The sequence below is a fragment of the Myripristis murdjan genome, chromosome 6 (genome assembly GCF_902150065.1).
Source record: "Myripristis murdjan chromosome 6, fMyrMur1.1, whole genome shotgun sequence".
NCBI lineage: Eukaryota > Metazoa > Chordata > Actinopteri > Holocentriformes > Holocentridae > Myripristis > Myripristis murdjan.
Window position 1 is genome coordinate 31,930,540 of NC_043985.1, and position 20,331 is coordinate 31,950,870.

Here is a 20,331-nt window from a genome sequence, read left to right on the forward strand (position 1 = left end):
GTTTGAACATCGCGTGCATGTGGCAATAACACTTAGAGAGAGAGGTGGAGCGCGAGTGTGTGTCGGTGTACGTGTGTGTGTGTGTGTTTATGGCTCCCGGTTGGGTCTATATGATGTGATGTGTCACACTGTGTGTTCACCACAACCAGGTTGCAGGCGATACGAGATGAGGAGAGCGAGGCGGAGCACAGTAAAACCACAGAGTAAGAACACATAAACAGAAAAAAATCCCGCGTGGGACCCCTCAACCTTCTTAGGCTTTAACGTAGAACTACCCTAACATAGGACGATGCATCTTGTCCATAAGACCTTAATGTATCAGAGGACACAGTAGAATCTCCTGTGTTGTAGATGAGCCTTTCTGTAGCTTATTTTTTGTTACCTAGTGTTCTAAATTTAAAAAATAAAATAGTATAATCTAACTGATAATCTTCCTCATTTGTGTGGTGTTCCCTAAGGCTCTATTAAAGGCCCCTTGTTGTTTTAGTAATGTGCTTTGTCTAGGTTATATTGTTTGCAAAATAGAACATTTCTTTACATTGCTATGTAAACAATATCCAAATCTATGTTCCAATAAATGCCGATGACTCTGGCAGCTTAACCCACCTGAAGGCCTCCTCCACAGATATTTCTGCAGCCCCATAACTTCATAATGCCATCACTTCTGTTACAGTATTCAGAAGTAACAGAATGGCCTGTTTGGTCCATCAGGTTGTTTCAAAGTTGTCATGGTAATCTATGTGCTTTTGTAAATTGCTAGAAATCTGGGCATAATATTTGATTAACATATCTGTTTTGATGACCAAGTAAAAAGGAGGTCATGTCTTCCTATAGCTATCTGAAAATAGTATGAGTGCTGTTTTAATTAATGAACACAATTGCTTGTCCTCAGCTGATCTTGAGGTTATCCACACCTTCTCTTCTTCTCATTTACATTACTGTAACCCTCTCTACTATTTGTTATCAAATTCACCCCCAAATTTTTAATTATAGCTTACTTGTAAGGCGAGGCTCAATCTCATCTCCAGCTACATATCACACCTTTTGATTATTTATGCAGGTGTAGGTTGCAGCCTCAGATCTTCAGGTGCGCTCCTGGCTTCTCTAAATACCAAATCTACTTCTGGGACTCGGGACGTCCTGCCTCAGGAGCCCAGACCAGCAGAAGAAAAAGTTTTCTCATTTTAAACCAATAATGGCAATTTTCATTTTTAGTTGTTTAATCTTATTTTCTCACTTACCTCATAGAAATTTTGTTTAGTATTTTTGCCTTTTGCCTTTTCTCATGCTGTAAAGCATTTAGTAATCAATTTGTAATTGTAATTGCACAACAAATAGGCTATATGAATGTGGAATCATATTATTGTATAGTTATATAATACTACATTATGACACACCACGCACGGCCGTGGTGACCGCAGGTGTAACCCACATCACCTGCTCGGCCGTGTCATTTAGGAGCCATGTGTGAATGTTGTCGCCCGTTGCCATAGCAACGCTTATCCAGCACAAACGTGGTCTCGCTCCAAATCCCGACGGTCCTCGTTATGTGATCTCTGCCGCGCGCGCCGCCTCAGCATCATTCTGTCGCACCATAGCAACCACAGCTTCCCATGGCAACAGCCGAGCCCCGCCCCCTTTTCTCCTCCTCCTCCTCCATCCATCTCAGCGGTTCCCTTGGTAACCGCGCGCGCGCCTGATCTCGAGAGACAGACTGTCCCCCCCGTTTCCCTCAAACTTTAAACCTCCTGATCGAGTTTCTCCGCCGATTCCGTCTCGCATCCTCCTCCGCGAGCTCTGTGGATGTAATCTGTCGGGATTATTAACAACCGCACGCGAAATCCCTGAGTGAAAGTGAGTATCTTGTAACGTTTTTGCTGGTCGAGATTAGATAATGGAGTAGCGTTTTTTTTTCATGGGTCGCAGTGGTATTATTATTAAGATGAGCATGCGAAGAACTTTATTCCAGTCGGATTGCCAACACAGTCTGGATGATCTCGGGTGCAACAGGTGCTGCTGATTCAGGCGGACGTTTATGATGAAGGGAAGCCTTCCTGATTTTTTTTTTTTTTTTTTTTTTTTTTGCTGAAGGTCTTTCAGGTAATACAAAGAGAAGGTGCGCCCTTTATACGGAGTCTGCTCCGTGAGGATGTGCCACCGGTTGCATGCACATCTGGGACAGCACACTTTTTTTTTTTTTTTTTAATTATCGTTGCTTGTTCAGCTGAAACAAGTGCCAGTCTATTCCTTGGGAATAAAACCACAGTCCTTAGGAAAAGACTGTGTCTGCAGTGTTTTTCAAGAGTGTGGCCTACATGTTGAGATGTCCAGCGCACCTGCAGACACCTTTTATTAACATCTTCATAGTTCATAACGTCTTCAGGGTTCATGCAGTCATGAAAAACCTAGAACAGGTGGTGAATGTCCATGCTCTGGAAAAAAAAAAAAAAAGAAAAAAGAAAATTATTGAATTTTTTAAATCTTAAGGCTTGTTTGGAAATCAGCTTTATCAGCATCAGCTATGGATACTATAAGTTGATTGACCTAAACAAACTAACTAACTAACTAACAAACAAACAAAAACATTGTGGTGGCGCTTTAGGATTTCCATTGTGTGTGTTAAAGCATCTCTCTTTGTCTGAGTCTGGTGAAGAAAGTCTGCAATAGCTAAATTTAACTCCTAAATTAAGTTCATCCACATTTTTGGCCAAACCAGTTGCAGATTGTGTTGTCTAGCAATTAAAAATGACCCCAAACATGTAGGTGCATGACTATTACGCTACAGAAGTGTATATAGAATATTTTAAATGGGGTGAACAGCTTTTCAGTGGCAGCTGTAAACGGAAATTAAGTTAAAATGTATGGAGCTGTGATGGGAATTCATTGGTAAGAAAAAAAAAAGTGTATGAACCCTGCACAGAGTTGTGTGTTGATTTGTGTGATGCTGAGGCTCTCAAACTTTTTTTTTTTTTTTTGTGCTGCAGGAAGGAGCAGAGCCCTGCTGAGGAGGAGCAGGAGCAGAGGGAGGAGGAGGAGCAGGAGGAGGAAGAGGGGGAGGAGGAGGAGGCCGGTCCTGAAGCAGCAGAGAGCGTCCCTCCTCCTGAACCCGTGCAGACCCAGGAACTCACTGCCAGGGAGCCAGGTACACAGCAGCCAGATGATGCTCCGGCATCAGGGCTTTTATTTATTTAGTGCATTTACTTTAAGAAAACACTGTACAAAGAGTGATGGTTGACAAGTGGCACAAAATAATTTATGAAGGAATAGCTTTGTAGGACCTTAATGAAAAATCACTGACATTTCTATAATGTTCCTGCAGGGGCTTACAGTGCCTCTGTGGTGCTCCAGCCTTTTCAATGATATTTGTATAGAAGTCTTATAAAATTTAGGATTTTATAACTGTCAGTCTGATTTTGGGAAAGAAATGAACTAAAGATAATAATCACCAGTGTTGGTGAAGTTACCTTCCATAAATTGTAATCACATCACTTTACTAATTACTTTATCTAAAATGTAATTGGTTACTTTCCAAAACCAATTTCAGCCCTTATCAGAGGGAGATTACATGACTGGACACCAAATCATGAGCACTGAACTAGGATTATTTTGACCTTTTAAATTATAATAAAGGAGTTCAGTTCATATACAGAAATCATTCTTGGTACATCTTCGCTTACAGAAACAGATTGTCATCACTGCTCATCATTCAGCCCATAGCGCTCCATAACTTTCTCTTCATTACATTATGGGACATTCATGTTACTTTAATAAGGCTTGATTTGGGCTGACCTGTTAAAGCATGGAGCCTTAATCAAGGCCAAAAGGCCAAAGGATAATCTGAAAAAAACTGATTAGATTTGATATGATTTGAAGTGGTTTTCCGTGGTTTATCTGAGTGGACTCTCCTCTGTGATGAATGAGCTGTCAGGATCGATCTCAGCATCACTGATGTCAGCTGCAGTCACAGCAGACAGATGTGGGAGTCAGTTCAAGAGAAACACAAACATTTCATCCAAACTTGTCTTCCCATTCTTGATGCCAAACACCCTGAGAAAGGCCACATGGCCGAAACATGTCGGTGGTTTTAATGTTTAAGCCCTATTAATTAAAGGCCTTTTAAACCTATCAATTCACTTGAGTGCCTGGATTTCACTCTTTTTTCCTCTTTTCATTACTTTCCCCATATACTCCATGAGCACCAGTGAAGGGGATTCCAGTAGCGCTTTATCCTTTTTTCTTTTTTTTCTTTTTCATCCAAACTGTTGAGTAGTTTTGTGACTTTATCAGCCTTTTAGTGTATGAGTGGATCAAGAACTGTGTAAAATTACATTTTCATGTACTTGGGGATATTCTTTGTTTGTGGCGTATCACAGATAGACTGCTGTTTGCAGCTGCACTGTATTCTGAAATATATATTTAAATCTCTCAAATTCTTAAGATTTAGCAACTCCAGAGCCGGAGGAGGCAGCAGAGCCCCCGAGGAGCTCCCCCTCTCCTCCCCCAAACCCTGAGCCAGGTGAAACACCTGAGGCGGCTCCTGACGCACAAGAGAGGAGCACAAGGAAAGAAACCAAGACTGCAGAGGAGGCCGGGCCAGGGGCTCAGCCTGTGACCCAGCAGCCAGCGAAGGCAGCGGAGGGCGGCCCGGGCACCAACGCTGGCACCGCCGCTGATAAAGTAACGTCCAGCATAGGAACTGACTTTTACAGCAGTGTGTGTTTCCTGTCAGGACACGTAATGCAGTGGCACCCATGACTCAGTTTATTTAACCTGCTGAGCTGGCTGGTCTTATTCACTTCAAATTACAGCTGTTTGATCACGCACTTCAAGAAAACTCTCTTGAATTAATTACACACTGTCCCGCCATGTCCCGTCCTGTCTCTTCTCTCCCTCCCTTCCCTCCTTCCTTCCTTCCTTCCTTCCTTATTGTATTAAATGGAGCACTGAGGTGTGAAAGGATTGTGGTCTAAAATTTGGCTGGAATTTCTCAAAATATTGTTTTTCTTAAAAAAGACAGGGTGCTTTATCAAACATATTTGAATGTTTTCCCTATTTAGAAACTTTTTTTTTCTAAAGGGAAACAAGTTGCAGAAGTTTCTGATGTTCCAGATTATTTATAGTCATTTAGATCTAGACATCTAGGAGACTTTTTGACCTTTTTGGTGAATAATACTCTGTTTCCTTCCATTAAAACGTTTCATCATCTGTGTTTTCTTCAGGAGGCGGAGGCTGCTGGGGAGGGCAGCAGTGGTATGTACTCTACACTTTTTATCCATTTTTTTTAAAAAAAAGCCTGGTCAACTTGACTAAATGGCGTCATGATGATGACCTGGTTTGAAATGACTGACTGACTGACTGACTGACTGACTGACTGACTGACTGACTGACTGACCGCCTGTTAGACTAGCTCTCCTGCAGCCTCCCCCTCTCTGACTGACTCTGTTTTCTGTGTGGCCGTGCTCCTGTCTCCTCCTCAGCCCCGGCCAGCTGTGACATGCTTAAGAGCTGCCTGATGCGCATCCCTCACGCCTCCGAGTGCTTTGGCAACATCAACGCCTACTTCAAAGAGAACGGCATCTCCCCGCCCAAAATCCCCCCCATGCCCAAGCTACCCACCCAGCTGTCTGACGTGACCAACCTCTTGCCCTCCCTGCCCCCCGAGCTGCGCCAGGAGTTCTCCCAGATCCGCCTCACGCAGGTGCCCCGGAGTATCGCCCAGACGCTGAGCGAGCTGATCCCGCGGGGGTCCGACGGCTTCTCCGTGCCCCCCCAGGTGTCCAACCTGAGCCAGAGCCTGTCGGCCATCCCGCAGAAGCTGTCGCAGATCCCCAGCCGAACTCAGCAGTACTACCTCAACATCCAGAACCGCCTCAACAGCCTCATGCCGCAAGATGCCTAAGAAACAGCAACCGCAACAACAACAACAACAACAACAACAGCAACAGCAACAACAAAAACAGACTCACGACAAGAGCCGGCAAGACCTAGAGCTGAGCCGGCTCGTCCGCCACTCCCCTCTCCCTCCTCCCCACCACCGCCACCTGCGCTCCCGCTCCCCCTCCCCGTCCTCGCCCAGCGGCAGCACCTTAGAGCTGCCCAACGTGCCCTCGTACCCCCGCCTGCCGCCCATCGTCAGCCCCCCGGCCAGGCAGCTCAGCAAGCTGTCCGGCCTCTCCAACCCGGCGTTCTGCATCGAGGACGACCCGGACGCTTCAGCCGCACGACCCGCAGGTGAACCGGCAGCCGCTTCTGTCCCGAGACTCCCTGCAAACTGTGTGCACACCTGAACCTCAGCCTCAGGAGTCAGTGTGATAAAGGCACTGCAAAAACGAAAGCAGGCGACTGAAATTGACAACAAAATTTGGCAAAAGTGTTATCATCATAATGTGTTCAGCGGTGTGTTCAGCGGTGTTTTCAGCAGTGTGTACAGCAGTGCACTGCAAAAACTCAAAATCTTACCAAGATTATTTGTCTTATTTCAAGTCAAAATGTCTTATTCCTAGTCAAAATATCTCATTTCACTTAAAATAAGACATGATCACCTCAGAAGTAACTTGTTTTTAGACAATTGTCTCTTGTTTCAAGTGAAAATTTGCTTGTTTCATTGGCAAAATTTGTTTCTTGTTTCTAGCTAATTTTCACTTATTTCAAGTGAATTTTCACTTTTTCCACTGGCAAATTTTGCCAATGAAACAAGCAAATTTTCACTTGTTTCAAGCAAATTTTCACTTAAAACAAGTGAAAATTGTCTAAAAACAATTTACTTCTGAGGTGATCATGTCTTATTTTAAGTGTAATGAGATATTTTCACTAGTAATAAGACATTTTTGACTTGAAATAAGACAAATAATCTTGGTAAGATTTTGCGTTTTTGCAGTGTGTGTATAGCAGTGTGTACAGCAGTGTGTTCAGCAGTGTGTATAGCAGTGTGTTCAGCAGTGTGTACAGCAGTGTGTTCAGCAGTGTGTTCAGCAGTGTGTATAGCAGTGTGTTCAGCAGTGTGTATAGCAGTGTGTATAGCAGTGTGTCCAGCAGTGTGTTTAGCAGTGTGTGAGAGCCGCCGTGCCTCAGATGGGCTCAGCCTCCAGGTGCACCAAGGCCAGTAGAGTTAGTAAGTTTGTCAGGGAGGGCTTTGAAGATAGGCAGAAAAGAAATGAGGGAGTTTCAGATCAAAGACATGACACACACACACACACACACACACACACACACACATTCACATTCACATATCCTAATGCTATTCCATGAACCCTCCTGTTAAAGTACCTGTTGTGTCAGGTACTTTATGTATCTTGTTGACCTGAATAGCCCTTTAAATAAAACACAGTCCGCCCCACTCACCCCCCCCTTATACATCAAAGTTCATGTGGGAATCAGGTTCTTCTCTCCCACATGTCACATGAACGATCAGTGGCTCTCTGTGTGTGTTATGTTTTTACAGGTGTGGTTATGTCAGGTGAGGGTTAAGGTTAGGGTCACAGGTTAGGCCCTTCCTGCTTGTCCTGTCCCGTCTGTGGATGTTTGTGTCCTGCTGTCCTGCCCCTGCACAGCCCACGGTGCAGCCTGTAGGATTTTGTTGTGTTTGATTAGACTGATGAGTAATTATCGTCCTGATGGCTGAGCGTCAGTTTCATCAGGTTGAGCCTGAAAGTCTTTGTGGTTTTGTGTCGTCTCTCTCGTGTTTCTCCTCAGCGTTGGTCTCTTTTCCAGGTGCTGGTGGTCTCAGTTTGTGGTTTTGTGTTAGTCTCTCGTCTCTTGTGTTTTGGTGATGAGCAGCAAGCTTATTGTCCCCCACGACTGACGATGGGGACAGGTTTGTGGATTTGGCTCCGTTCGCTCATCGATCATTTGCTGAAACTTGAGGCGCTGATGGATTTTGAAACTGGGGTCCAAAGTTTTGATTTCAAACCTGACTGACGCGCCACAGCGTCATCACACTCAGTATCTCCTATCAGATTTGATATCCGGGACAAATTTGATGACACTATCCACAAAATGAAACTGATTGGCACCACAGCGCCACCAACGGGTCAAAAAGTCCCCCAAGTTTCAAGCAGCAATGTCTCAAGACACCGGATATGTTTTAGTTTTAGTTTAGTTTTAGTCATGTTTATTTCGAATATGTCCATAAAACACACAATTCTGCAATTTAAATCATAAAAAAAAAACTGCCAAAAAAGACATACAAAATGAACAGATAACAGATTCAAATAGCAAAAAAGAAAAACAAAAAAAACAAGAACAAAACAAAAGAATCTAAACATATCCGAAAAGGAGTGAGAAGAAGTAAAACTTATGTACTCTCACCCCTCTTATATCACACATATAAAAAAAAAAAAAAGTTGCGGGGAATGACATCGCCACTGTTGACTTGTTTTCCATTTATGTCAATGGTCAGAGAGCTCCTGCCCTCTCTGTGGTGTGTGTTTTCTCTAAATGTGTCACATCATGTCATGTAAAGATGAAAAAGCCTAAGTATCAACACAATAAGTAAGTTATAGATGCCAATGCTTTAAAGGAATATTCCAACATTTTGGCCTAAATAGCCTTTTCCCGGCTTCCCCAGACTGAGACCAGATGTTGGTCACCGTTTTCACCTCTGGACGTCCAGTGCTTCAGTTCCCGTGGGTAGCATTTCCTGTTAGCTTAGCATAAAGACTTGAAGTCTATGGGAGTCGTTAGCATGGCTCTGTCAAAGTGAAAAATATAAATTTATTCCCAAAATGTTGGAGAATCCCTTTAGCAAAGATTAATTTTGAGGCCAGAAAGTTTAAGAAAGTAGCACCGAAACAATCAGCCAATTAATTGGTTTAACTGGTTGATGATGATTAACTGTTTATGTTATTTATCAAGTAAACGACATTTACTGATTCAAGCTTCTCTAAGATCACTTTATATCATTAAAAAATAATACTTTAGGTTTTTTTTTTTTGGCGGATCAGACTAAGGAAGCTGTTTGAAGTCATCACTTTGAGCTCTGCATCACTTTTCACTCTTTATAGACGACATGATTATTTCAATTTTACAAAACAAAAGCATAATCAGTAGATTAAATGATGATAAAAAAAAAAAATCATTAGCTGCAGCTGCATTTTGAAGTGTCTGTTTCAGTGCAGATGAGGCCACGGCATTAAAAAAAACCCTTTAACTTTATCTGTGCATGAAACTAAACGAGGAGTGACTTCCTAACCCTCAGAGAGCGCCGGGCTCGGCCTCCGCCCCGCCGTCAACGTAGAGGATGTCGACTCCGACCACGAGAGAGCAGGAGCCGGAGAGGGAGGAGGACGAGGAGGAGGAGAAAGAAGAGGAGGAAGAGGAGGAGAGGGAGCAGGGGCGGATCAGAGCGGCGCCTCCCAAATCCTCACGGCACCGGACCCCAAACAGCAGACCCTCGCCGTGCCCGTGACCCCGACCGGAGGCCGCCAGAGGTGAGACACAGACGCTCGTTCACGCTGACTTTTTATAAACTCAGGCTTTGTGCATCAACTCTCTGACGGAGCTGTGATCTTCTTCTCTCCCATCATGCCTTGCCTGTGCAGTAAAGCGGCAGATAAAGAGTAAGGACGGTAGCGTTGTGTCCGCTGTGCCGTGTGCTTGTCCTCGCCTAGCCTCCGCACCGCAGCAGCACCGGGATCATCATGTCTTCATGTTGATTTTGCTTTAGCTGAGGTCCCGGTTTCTCTGTTTCAAAGTGAAGTGTTTCAGTCCAACAAGCTTTTCTGAATTCTCACACCTGCTGACGTAATAAACTGAAACCTCAGTGGCTGTCGGCGGCTGCGGCCTCAGGGTCCACGCCTGTCCGTCCACAAAGCGTTATTCAAAATGAATAAATACATTAATTAACATCACTACTTTGTTCAAAGAAGATGGATTTTTTTTTTTTTTTTGAAGTGGTAGAGTCTCTTCTAACCCATCATACACAATCAAACACTGCAAAAATTTCAGGTAATTTTTCAGGTAATTTTAAAATATTTTTTAGAGTGTATAGTATTTTTTTCTTTTCTTTCTTTTCTTTTTTTTTTTTACTTTTTAACATTTTAATTTTTTCCAGATTCCAGTGCATATCCCATTCATGATTCCATTTTCAGATTCTTTCCAGTCACTTTTATTTCCCTTGTACTGTTAAAACGTACTTAAAAAGATATATATTTTCTTTTTTCTTTCTTTTTTCTTTCTTTCGACACACATGACAAACTCACTCTGAGAGCCACTGGCATGAACTGTTCCTGCCACATGACTGAGGTTATCAGCAGCTGTGAGATGTTTGTTCATAAAATCCTTTAAATGAATAAAAAGTGTTTGGGCTGTGATCTGCCGGTGGTTTTCGGGGCGTCCTGACTCAGAGCGGTGGGGTGAAACACTTCAGATGTTTTCCTTGTGTTTGGCGCCGTGTCAACGTGGCCTCTGCTGCCCTCTGCTGTCTGTGTTGTTGCTCTACAGTCCGTGTCACCTTGTGTCAAGTGTTTGGTTTTCCCAGCATGCATCATGCTCATGTTCCTCAGTGTCCTGCAGAAACCATGCAAATGCAAATGCAAATGCCAAAAAAAAAAAAAAAAAAAGTTATGAGAGAGCCAGAGTTTTTTGTGCTCGTTGGAGCTGCTGGAGTTTCTGCAGAACACAGTTTGTCCTCTTGTCATGCTTGTATTAATTAGCGATGGGCGTAAGTGATGTTTTATCATATCGCATGAATTACTGGACGGGGGGGGTCGATTTCTCATGGAGGGAAATCTATTTTTAGAACTTATTTTATGGCAGCAGCAGTGAGAAGGCACAACAATGCTTATTTTGCAGTCAAAACACAGTTTACAGTTCATATTTGATAAAAAGAATTCATTCATAACCAACAAAACAATGTAATAAAAAAAAAAAGCATTAAATAACAGGCCTGTTAATGACATACAGACTTCAATTGCCAAATGTAATAAGATCAAAACAAAAAGCACAGGCATGGGCTACAGTAACGTGCAGTATGTAAAATTAAAAAAATTAAAAAATTAAATAAAATAATAACATTTAAAATAATTTATTAATTAGAATTAAAGAATTAAGTCGGCAAATTGGACGAAGGCCTTCTAGTGAAATTAAAACAAAACAGGAATGCATGTGTAAAAAAAAAAAAAAAAAAAAAATACAAATAAATAAAACATAAAATAAAAAAAAATAATAAAAAATTGAGTTCACTCATAACAGTGTGTAATTAGGGGAAAAAATGGAACCGGGGAGAGGGTTTATATTCCAGGAAAAAAATTGAATTTCCAAGATTAAAGTAAAAAAAAAAAGAAAATTCAGAGATCATGAAGTCACAAATTTACAAGAAAGAAAAATTGGAAAAATAGTTTTTGAGAAACAGTGTTGTGAGTTTTTTTCTCATAAATTTTACACCTTTAGTCTCCGTTTCTCAGTTTTAGTCTCAATTTTGATTTTTTTTCTCAGAAATTTGTGACCTCATAATCTCAGATTTCTTTCCCATTGATTTACCACTTTAATCTTGGAGAATATCTGAGTTTTTTCCTCATGAATTTGCAACTTTAATCTAATAAATTATGAGTTGTTTTTTTTTTTGTTTTGTTTTGTTTTGTTTTTTCGCTCAGAATAGTTTTTTTGTCCTGTAGTGGCCCCAACACGCCGTCGTAGGGAATGACTCACGCCCATCCCTGGGATTAAACATCCTGGGATTAAGTAAAGATGCTGAGTGTTTGCTGATGTTGTTCTGTTGTAACGTGCGCTGTAATTATGAGCCACTGCATGATGGCTTTGTTTGCTTTTGCTTGGCTGTCACTCATCTCTGTGCTCCGCCCGCCGCGTGCCTGCTGCAGTTTGATTTAGTTTAATGCAGTAAATGTCAATAAACTGACGTGTGATGATGTCACACTGTGTCACCTGCCTGGAGGTGATTTATCTTGTCTTCTGTTCATCTTCCCCTCCCTCTCTCTCTTGGATTTACATCATCCTCTCCTCACACACACATAAAACTCTCTCTGTATCCCTCAAACCCTGGCTTGGCCGTCCGTCCACATCAGTAGTGGGAGGACTCGCAGGACGGTCTGGACTAAGATGTAAGATACCCAGCCTGCGCTAAATATCATGTAATCTCATCTTTTGTCCATCCATCCGCCTGGTCTGTATTTTGCTTCGCTCCGTCTTCACTGTCAAGCCTCCACCTGCTCAGTAAACGGTCATCCTCATCCTCGTCTCATGTGGGTTGTGATCTTCATCGTCTGCATGTCTCTCACTCTCTCTCTCTCACACACACACACACACACACACTGAGGCTGAGAGGAAGGAGTTTTTTTGTCCATTGATCCAGTCACAACTTGGTTTTATACTAGAACACGCAGAAAGAGCCTGTGCACATGTCCATCATCATTACAACATCACCTCACAGCGTCAGTATTAGTTTCCAGTGAGTGTGTGTGTGTGTTTGCGTTCTCAACATGACTGAAAAAGCAGCAGAAACCTTGTTCCTTTCCGAAGGCAAAAAGTTAAAGCGCCAGAACTTTTTCACATAAATAAATCTTTCAAAGCTCCCGACGTTTTGCATTATTGTGACATTATAAAGTTAATATCTGCGTCAACCTTCCCCTGCTGGTGCACCGCCGACCTTCACAGAAACCAGTTTCTACTGGACCTGCAGGATTAAAATCACTGATCTGATGGTGCCATGAGTTTGTTAGAGTATTTTCTCGTGTTTTTCTGAAAGACATTCTTCTGCACAGCCCGGAGAAGATTTATTTTACTTATTTATTTAACTTTTATTTGACCAGGAAAGGCTTATAAAAATCTCTTTTCCAAGAGCGCCCTGCAGCAGCACAAAGAACAGGGTTGCAGACATACAGGAACACAGAACAAGTTATAATAAAGATAGGAAATAAATTACAGAATCATAAAATATCTAAAATATTCATCTCAAGGCGTCAACATTATGGATCACAGAGAAGTGTTAAGAATCAGTCAGAACATCTGCAGCCAGATGTGCCTCCAAATCAGGGTTAGGGTTTACTTGATTTATTTTTCAAGCAGCTTTAAACTTTCTGCCACAAGAGGGAGACACCTGCAGCTCTAACACTGAGGCGTGTCAGACGCCCTGTGGCTGAGACAGCAGCAGACAGGTGGCGCTGTGACGCTGCTGTGTTTCTTCATCCCGACAGCAAGAGGCTGCACTCTCAGAGCGAGGATGATGATGATGAAGGAGGAGGCGCCCCCGTCAGAGCCTGGCCCAGCCAGTCCAGCCTGCACAGCGACGACGCGTGAGCACACACACACACACACACACACACACGCACACACACACACACACACACACACACACACATGCACTAGACACCAGCTGCACTAAGTATCAATATTAAAGGTGCACTAAAGTTTCTGAACTGGAAAGGTGACACTCAGTAGAGGATACACATTTCACATCAAAATTAAATCAAATTAAACTTTTGTCATTTTTTACTTCTCATGGTTTTAATTCCACAAACTCCTCCAGTGTGAATCATTCTGAAGTTATGCACCTTGTTGTGACCAGAGTTATTGTAGTTTTGTATTTTTCATTAGTTTTTATTTGCATTTCCTTTTTAATTTTTGTTTCCAGTTCAGTTTCGTCTCAGTTTAGTTTCCAGGGTGAGTTTGTTCATTTCAGTTGAGTTTTTCTCGTTTGAAAATGTTGAGTTTGAGTTGAGTTTTCCTGAGTTTAAGTGTTAGTTTGAGTTTGAGTTTGAGTTTTTTTTTATTCTAACATGGTAGGTGTTTGTCAGAATCCAAAGCCAACACTTTGTGTCATGTCGACGTCCCAGTCCTAATAAACAGCAGCACCAACACTCCTCATTCTGCTTGTGATTGATTGATTGATTGATTGATTGATTTTTTTATTAGTGTGTCATGCACACAGGTGCCCAGCCCATAAAAGCTTACAAGACACAACCACATAGAAAAACAAGTCCTTGTGTGAGCTTGTGTGAGCACATCTGACCAAACTGACCAACAGCAACACTCAACACATTTTTATTCTCTTTTAGTTTTATAAGAACACAGTATAATTTCAGCTACTTTTCATTGTTCTCCAAAGTCTAGTTTTTATTTTTATTTGTTAACTATGTTTTTTCACACCCAGTTTTACTTTTTAATTTGGCCATGTTAGCTGAATCAGACGTTAAATGCCTTTTTGTGATCGGCGACGCCCACCTCCACGCCCTGTTTTGACCAATCAGCATGAAGAGTAAATCAAAGTTTTGTGCAAATCTGTTCATACGTTTTTGAGATATCCTGAAAAAAAAAACAGGCAAACAACAAACATGATGGGGCAAAAGCAACCCCCAGCTCTCCGGTCTCCACGGTGCAGCTTCAAGTCAGACGGCGTCCACGGCCCTCTGATGACGTGATAAAGTCACTCCGGTCATTTTCCGTCTTTTTGTCTCCCAGCCTGAAGGAGCGTCCGGCGTCCTCGGCCAGCCAGACGAGCACGGTGGTGAACGAGCGGCTCCAGGAGCTCGTCAAGATGTTCAAGGAGCGGACGGAGAGGGCCAAGGAGAAGCTCATCGACCCCGACAGCTCCGACGAGGACGACAGCGTCATCGCCTGTGAGTCACACACACACACACACACACACACACACACAGCCCAGAAAAAAAGCACAGATGTCCGGTAGATCATGTGTGAGTCTGATGTGAGGCTCGAGGCTGAGGTCCTCACGGTGCAGCACTTTGAAGAAGCTGATGCTGTGAAATGTGATTTTGGCCACTGGGAAAGTTTTCTGTTCCCTTTGGTTAGTGCATCACACGGCCCTGTTCAGGTGTGGTGTTTTGCATCCACATAGATCCAGACTGTGTCCAGACTTGAGGCTGATTGTAGTTCATTGAAAAACGAGTCTTGAGTGGCCTTTTGTGCTCGGACACTGCATCACTTCAGCCTGTTTCTGTTCCTGCGTCCACGTTCAAAATCAAAATAATCGACCGCTTCCACCAAAGGAGTTTTATGCACTTTTGTTTTATTTTTACGGACTTTTTCCTTTGTTGTGGAAATAAAGGCATAAATTTGTTTTTGAGGATAGTGTTGCAAAGGGGTGGAAAGTTTCCGGTAATCCCCATGGGATTCACATGGGAATTTTCGCTCTGGAATATTGGAAATTTTCAGAAGATTTTGGTGTCACTTTTTTTTTTTTCAATTTTTCCGAAAATTCCCGGGAAAATTCGGCTCGGGAATTTTGGGAATTTTCTTTTTTTTTCTTGTCATCAATTTGAATGAGGTTTTTGAAAAGTTTCCATGGAAATTTAAGCTTGGGAATTTTTGGAAATTTTCGTTTTTGTTGTTGTTAACTTAAGGTGAATGGGGCAAAAATAAACAATAATCAATAAAATGAATGTCAACATCAATATCACCATTTTGGAAATGGAAACCCTAATCTCCTGAACTCAGGACTCACCTCTAACCCAAAGGCCACAATGCCAGCAAACTGTGACATCATCATCCCCATACCCAAGTGTGTGAAAAAAAACATAAATATAAAACTTAAATATAAACAGTCAACTTTGCATTTTGGTGGAAACAAATATGTTGCATGATTCAATGCAAATTAAACTGTGCACCATGATTCACATATGCAAATAATTTCGAGCACATTTGATCATCATCAGTCAGTAGCCTATACTCCACTAGGCTACAGCACTTCCACTGAGACGATCATCGCATCAGCATCACGATTCAATTTCCTGCATTTCTATGCATTTGAATGGGTAGTTTGAACCACTTCATATGCACACCTTAACAATAGTACTGCACACAGTCCTATGCTTGAATTAACACAGTTTGACTCAGCGAGGGAAAATTCCCAAAAATTCCCTGGAAATTCATTAAAATGTAACATGTTTGCATGCATATCTGCTTATAACAAACCAAAATGTTTATTATGTTTACATGTATATGACTGGGTGAATGCAGTGAATATAGATTCCCGAAAATTCCCCCCCAAATTCCCGTTTATTCCCATTAATTCCCGTTAATTTCCAAAAATTCCCATGGAAATTTTTCAACTTTGAAAATTCCGGGAATTTTGCAACACTATTCGAGGATGAGGCAGCTGACTCTTGGTTGTGGCCGGAGACACCAACGCGTTTACGCCACAAAACTCATGTGGACAAGTGTGTGCCAGGCTGGAGTGATGGCACCTTAATGCACCTTCAAAGAGTTTTGAGTGTGTTCACATTAATATTTAACTTGGACCTTAATGCCGGATCTGAACATCTGCTCTGTGGATGTGGACCCGTGTGTGTGTGTTTTTTTTAAAATCTCTCTCTGACCTATTGTGACCTTTAACCTCTCCCCTCTCGCCTCCCTCCAGCTCCTCCTCAGGCCTCGGCTCCGCCCCCTGCTCCTGGATCTCAGCAGGCGAATGAGGCGCGAGTACCTTCCTCAGGAGGAGGAGGAGGAGGAGGAGGGGAGCAGGAGGAGGAGGAGGAGGAGGAGGCAGAGGAGGAGGAGGAGGAGGAGCGGTCACGGCGCTGCTGCAAGGTGAAAACTCCTCGGTGGATACGAGCCTGTATGCACTACCGCTTCCCCGCCAGCATCGACCCCTTCACCAGTGAGAACCCAGCCCGCCTCCCCCCATCCTGTCCCATCCCCGCCATCCCGTCCCCTCCGTCCTGCACAGAACAGCCTCAATCCTCCAAACCACACGGAAACAAATTACATCACATAGAATTAATTATCCTGAGAAATTAAATAAGAATGTCCCAGATTACAGTACACAATGGTGCTTACTGTTTTCAGACAAGATCTCCTGACCCAGATTATGAGTTAATACAATATTCCTAAACCTAAATAGTGACTTGTGTCAGAATATCAGGATTTACTGAACTGTAACACCAGACACAACCAGGAATATTTGTTTTCCTTGCTGCATTCATGCCCAATCTGCAAAGTGCTGGATTAAGATTTCAGATGTGTGGTTTGGATGAGGGAGGATCTGCTGTGCCGCCTGTCACCTCCCGTCTCCCCTCACCTGGCATCCCTCCCCTTTTCTCTGCTCCCCTTTGATATTCACGATGGTGTTGTGAGCTCGTCCTTTTTTTTTCCACGCTGTTTCCGCTCTCTGTGCCGTAGCACCCGGCCAAATCCCACCTGAGGAGACTTCTTCCACAGGGCCAAACTATAAAAAAAAAAATAGTCAAAGTGTAAATTACATCCCTCTCCTGCTGATTTATTATTCGCCTCTTCCTGCTGCTCTGTCCTGCCTTCCTAAAGCCTAAAGAGACAGAAAGCTGAGCTGAGACTGCAGTACAGCCTTTTCACCATCAGGGGGCAGTGTCGAGCAGTAGTCTACAGCACATGGAGGACATGTCCATCACAGCTGATTTCAAATATTTACAAGCAACTGCACTTTCATTACTACATTTTTTTTTAATGAAAACATAATTATAACCAGACATGCAAATAATGGCTGTAAAATTATGACCCCGTGATATTTTCAATTGCAAAAGCTCCAGTTCAAGTTTAATTAGAGCCCCGAGGCACTGGGGTAAAATTCTGAGAAGCACCATGAATATATGGGTTTTATTATTATTATTATTATTTATTCTTTATTTAATTCATTTATAAAAGAAAAGAACAATTTAATATAAATACAAACGTTCCCAGATCTTGAATGAAAGGGAGCAGAAGGAAGAATAATCTTATTTAATCTGCCCCTTTATCCCAAGAAATCCATTTACAAAAAAACATAATTTATAAAACAACAACAAAATAAACTCTTCCTGGTCAGTCATGAGTGCAGGCAAATTATCAGATTAAATTAGTCAATTAGACCGACGAGCCAGAGGAGGGAAACATGTTTATCTTCCCAATAAGTTCCAGATTTCATTCGTCTAAACACGTGGAAACGCACGTCTCTCCAAGCGCTGTCTGTGTCTGCTGCTTTTCTGCAAGAAGAAAATATATAACTTTTACAGAATCAATTTTCTGGAAAAGTCCCACAGCTCTTGGTTTATTTTATTTTGTTTATTTCCTGTGCATCTTATTCGTTTTTTCCTCTCCTGTCATGATGAAGTTTCTGGAATGTGTTGTGAGTTTCTCCTCCTCACTCCAGGCCTCTCTCTCTCTCTCTCTCTCTCTCTCTCTCTCTCTCTCTCTCTCTCTCTCTCTCTCTGTCTCTCTCTCTCTCTCTCTCTCTCTCCAGACTTGACCTACGTGTTGTGGATGTTCTTCGTCACTCTGGCGTGGAACTGGAACGTGTGGTTCATCCCGGTGCGCTGGGCCTTCCCGTACCAGACGCCGGGCAACATCCACTACTGGCTGCTGACCGACTACCTGTGTGACCTCATCTACATCCTGGACATCACCATCTTCCAGCCGCGCCTGCAGTTCGTCCGCGGAGGAGACATCGTGGTGAGCAGAGCCCGGCCGGCGCTGACATCAACACCTGGGATCGATAAACGTCTGATAATGATACAGGAGTCTTAAGTTTGACTAAAAGAATTCATCAATGAACCTTTTTCCAGGACAAAAACAAGATAAAAACTAAGCAAAAATGACCATTTGTTGATAAAAGGTATGATGATATGTGACATTTTCATCAGCAAAGAAAAACGAGACAAAATTTCCAGAAAAAGACAAAAGAAAACCCAGTTCCTGACCTCAGTTTGGAAGACAACGGATACTTTAAATATTAAATCGTATAACAAAACAAAGAAGCAAGATACAAAATAGAGCCTAGCTAATGAGGAGTGCAGATCAGTCTATTTATAATGGTCAGTAACATTAAATTTATCAGGAATATACAGAGGAAAAATTTTTTCAGTATAATTTGATTAAAATTTTTGTTTTCATCGACTAGAAACAAACACGAGACTAAAACTAACAAAATTCAACGACTAAAATGTGACTAAAGCTGTCATGCATTTTAGTCCAAAGACTTAAAGCTGAAATTAAATCAAAATGTCTGTCAAAACACTGCAATACAGATTAAAAAAACACATTAGCCAGTAATTTGTCTCCATGTTTCTCCTCTCGTTTCCCTGCAGTGCGACAAAAAAGAGATGAGGAAGAACTACATGAAGAGCGTACGCTTCAAGGTAAAACCGCAGCTCTAAACAAGCCCTCACAAATCAGTCAATCAATCAATCAATCAATCAATCAGTGAACAAACAGAGCAGCCAAACTGAGGTTGCGCTCTCTCTCTCTCTCTCTTGCAGTTTGATGTTGTCAGTCTGGTTCCTCTGGAGCTTTTCTACTTTAAAACCGGCATCAACCCTCTGCTGCGCTTCCCCCGCCTGCTGAAGGTGAGACCCACACACACACACACACACACACACACACACACACACACACACACACACACACACTGACAGTTTCAAGTCTTTCCAAAAGTTCAGCCAGTTTCATCACGAGGCGGCTCAGTAACTTTATAAAAACCTTCATTAATAAACGGTAAATTGAGAGTTAATTAAAGGGATGCATTTCCATTTTTGGACATGAAGTTGTGTGAAACCCTCCGGCAGTGAAAAGGGATTTTTTTTTACTGAAGGGCAAAGTTCTGGCCTCCTGAAGGATTGAAACAGGTGCTTCCGGCTGGTTTTCCGGGGTCACAAAAATAAAAAGTTTTGCTTCTCAATACAACACAGCATTCTAAATAGTAATACCTCTTCATCTCAAAACCGAATCTGGGAAAAAAGTCAGACTTTCACAATCACTCGGCTCCATTTTCGCTATTTTCGTTTATTGTCAGAGAAGAAAAACAAAAATGGTGTGGACTCTGAGACTGTCATATGAAGTGAAAATGAAGCTGAGTGATTGTGAAGTCTGACTTTTTTCCCGGAGTCAGTAAACGTGAGTCACATCAGCTGAGCGGCTCTCTGACGTTAAAAATAAGTAACAGGGTGAATATTAGGTGACAAAGTGTGACACATTTTGGTGCTAAAGGGTTTTAAATGTTTCCATCCTGGCCTCTGCAGATCAACTCCTTCTTTGAGTTCAACGAGCGTCTGGAGGCGATCCTGACCAAAGCCTACGTCTACAGGTGAGACGCCACCTGAGGCCGAGTGTGTGTCCACTGGACCTCTGTCCCATTAAACACACAACAGGATGAGCAGACCTCTGACCTGTCTGTCTCTCTGCCTGTCTGTCTCTCAGGGTGATCCGCACCACCACCTACCTCCTCTACTGTCTCCACTGTAACGCCTGTCTGTTCTACTGGGGCTCAGCTTATGAGGGACTGGGATCCACCAAGTGGGTCTACGACGGCAAGGGCAACAGGTGGGCACACACACACACACACACACACACACACACAGAGGGCCTCAGGTTTCTTGACTGGTGACACTACTGCAAAAAATATTTTAAAATTTAAAA

General features: G+C 42.6%; 1 protein-coding gene across 1 annotated transcript in view; it reads left to right on the plus strand.

Annotated features, from left to right (window-relative positions):
• The window catches only part of LOC115361017 (cyclic nucleotide-gated cation channel beta-1-like), a 43,544-nt gene that overhangs the window by 16,601 nt on the left and 6,612 nt on the right, over nucleotides 1-20,331 (plus strand). The window contains 17 exon segments of the mRNA XM_030054253.1: nucleotides 150-203; nucleotides 1,061-1,137; nucleotides 4,439-4,516; nucleotides 4,568-4,677; nucleotides 5,220-5,250; nucleotides 5,478-5,894; nucleotides 5,896-6,231; nucleotides 9,197-9,428; nucleotides 13,149-13,247; nucleotides 14,413-14,570; nucleotides 16,328-16,374; nucleotides 16,432-16,567; nucleotides 18,161-18,369; nucleotides 19,005-19,055; nucleotides 19,176-19,262; nucleotides 19,935-19,999; nucleotides 20,113-20,235. Coding sequence (XP_029910113.1) covers nucleotides 150-203; nucleotides 1,061-1,137; nucleotides 4,439-4,516; nucleotides 4,568-4,677; nucleotides 5,220-5,250; nucleotides 5,478-5,894; nucleotides 5,896-6,231; nucleotides 9,197-9,428; nucleotides 13,149-13,247; nucleotides 14,413-14,570; nucleotides 16,328-16,374; nucleotides 16,432-16,567; nucleotides 18,161-18,369; nucleotides 19,005-19,055; nucleotides 19,176-19,262; nucleotides 19,935-19,999; nucleotides 20,113-20,235 — 2,310 coding nt within the window.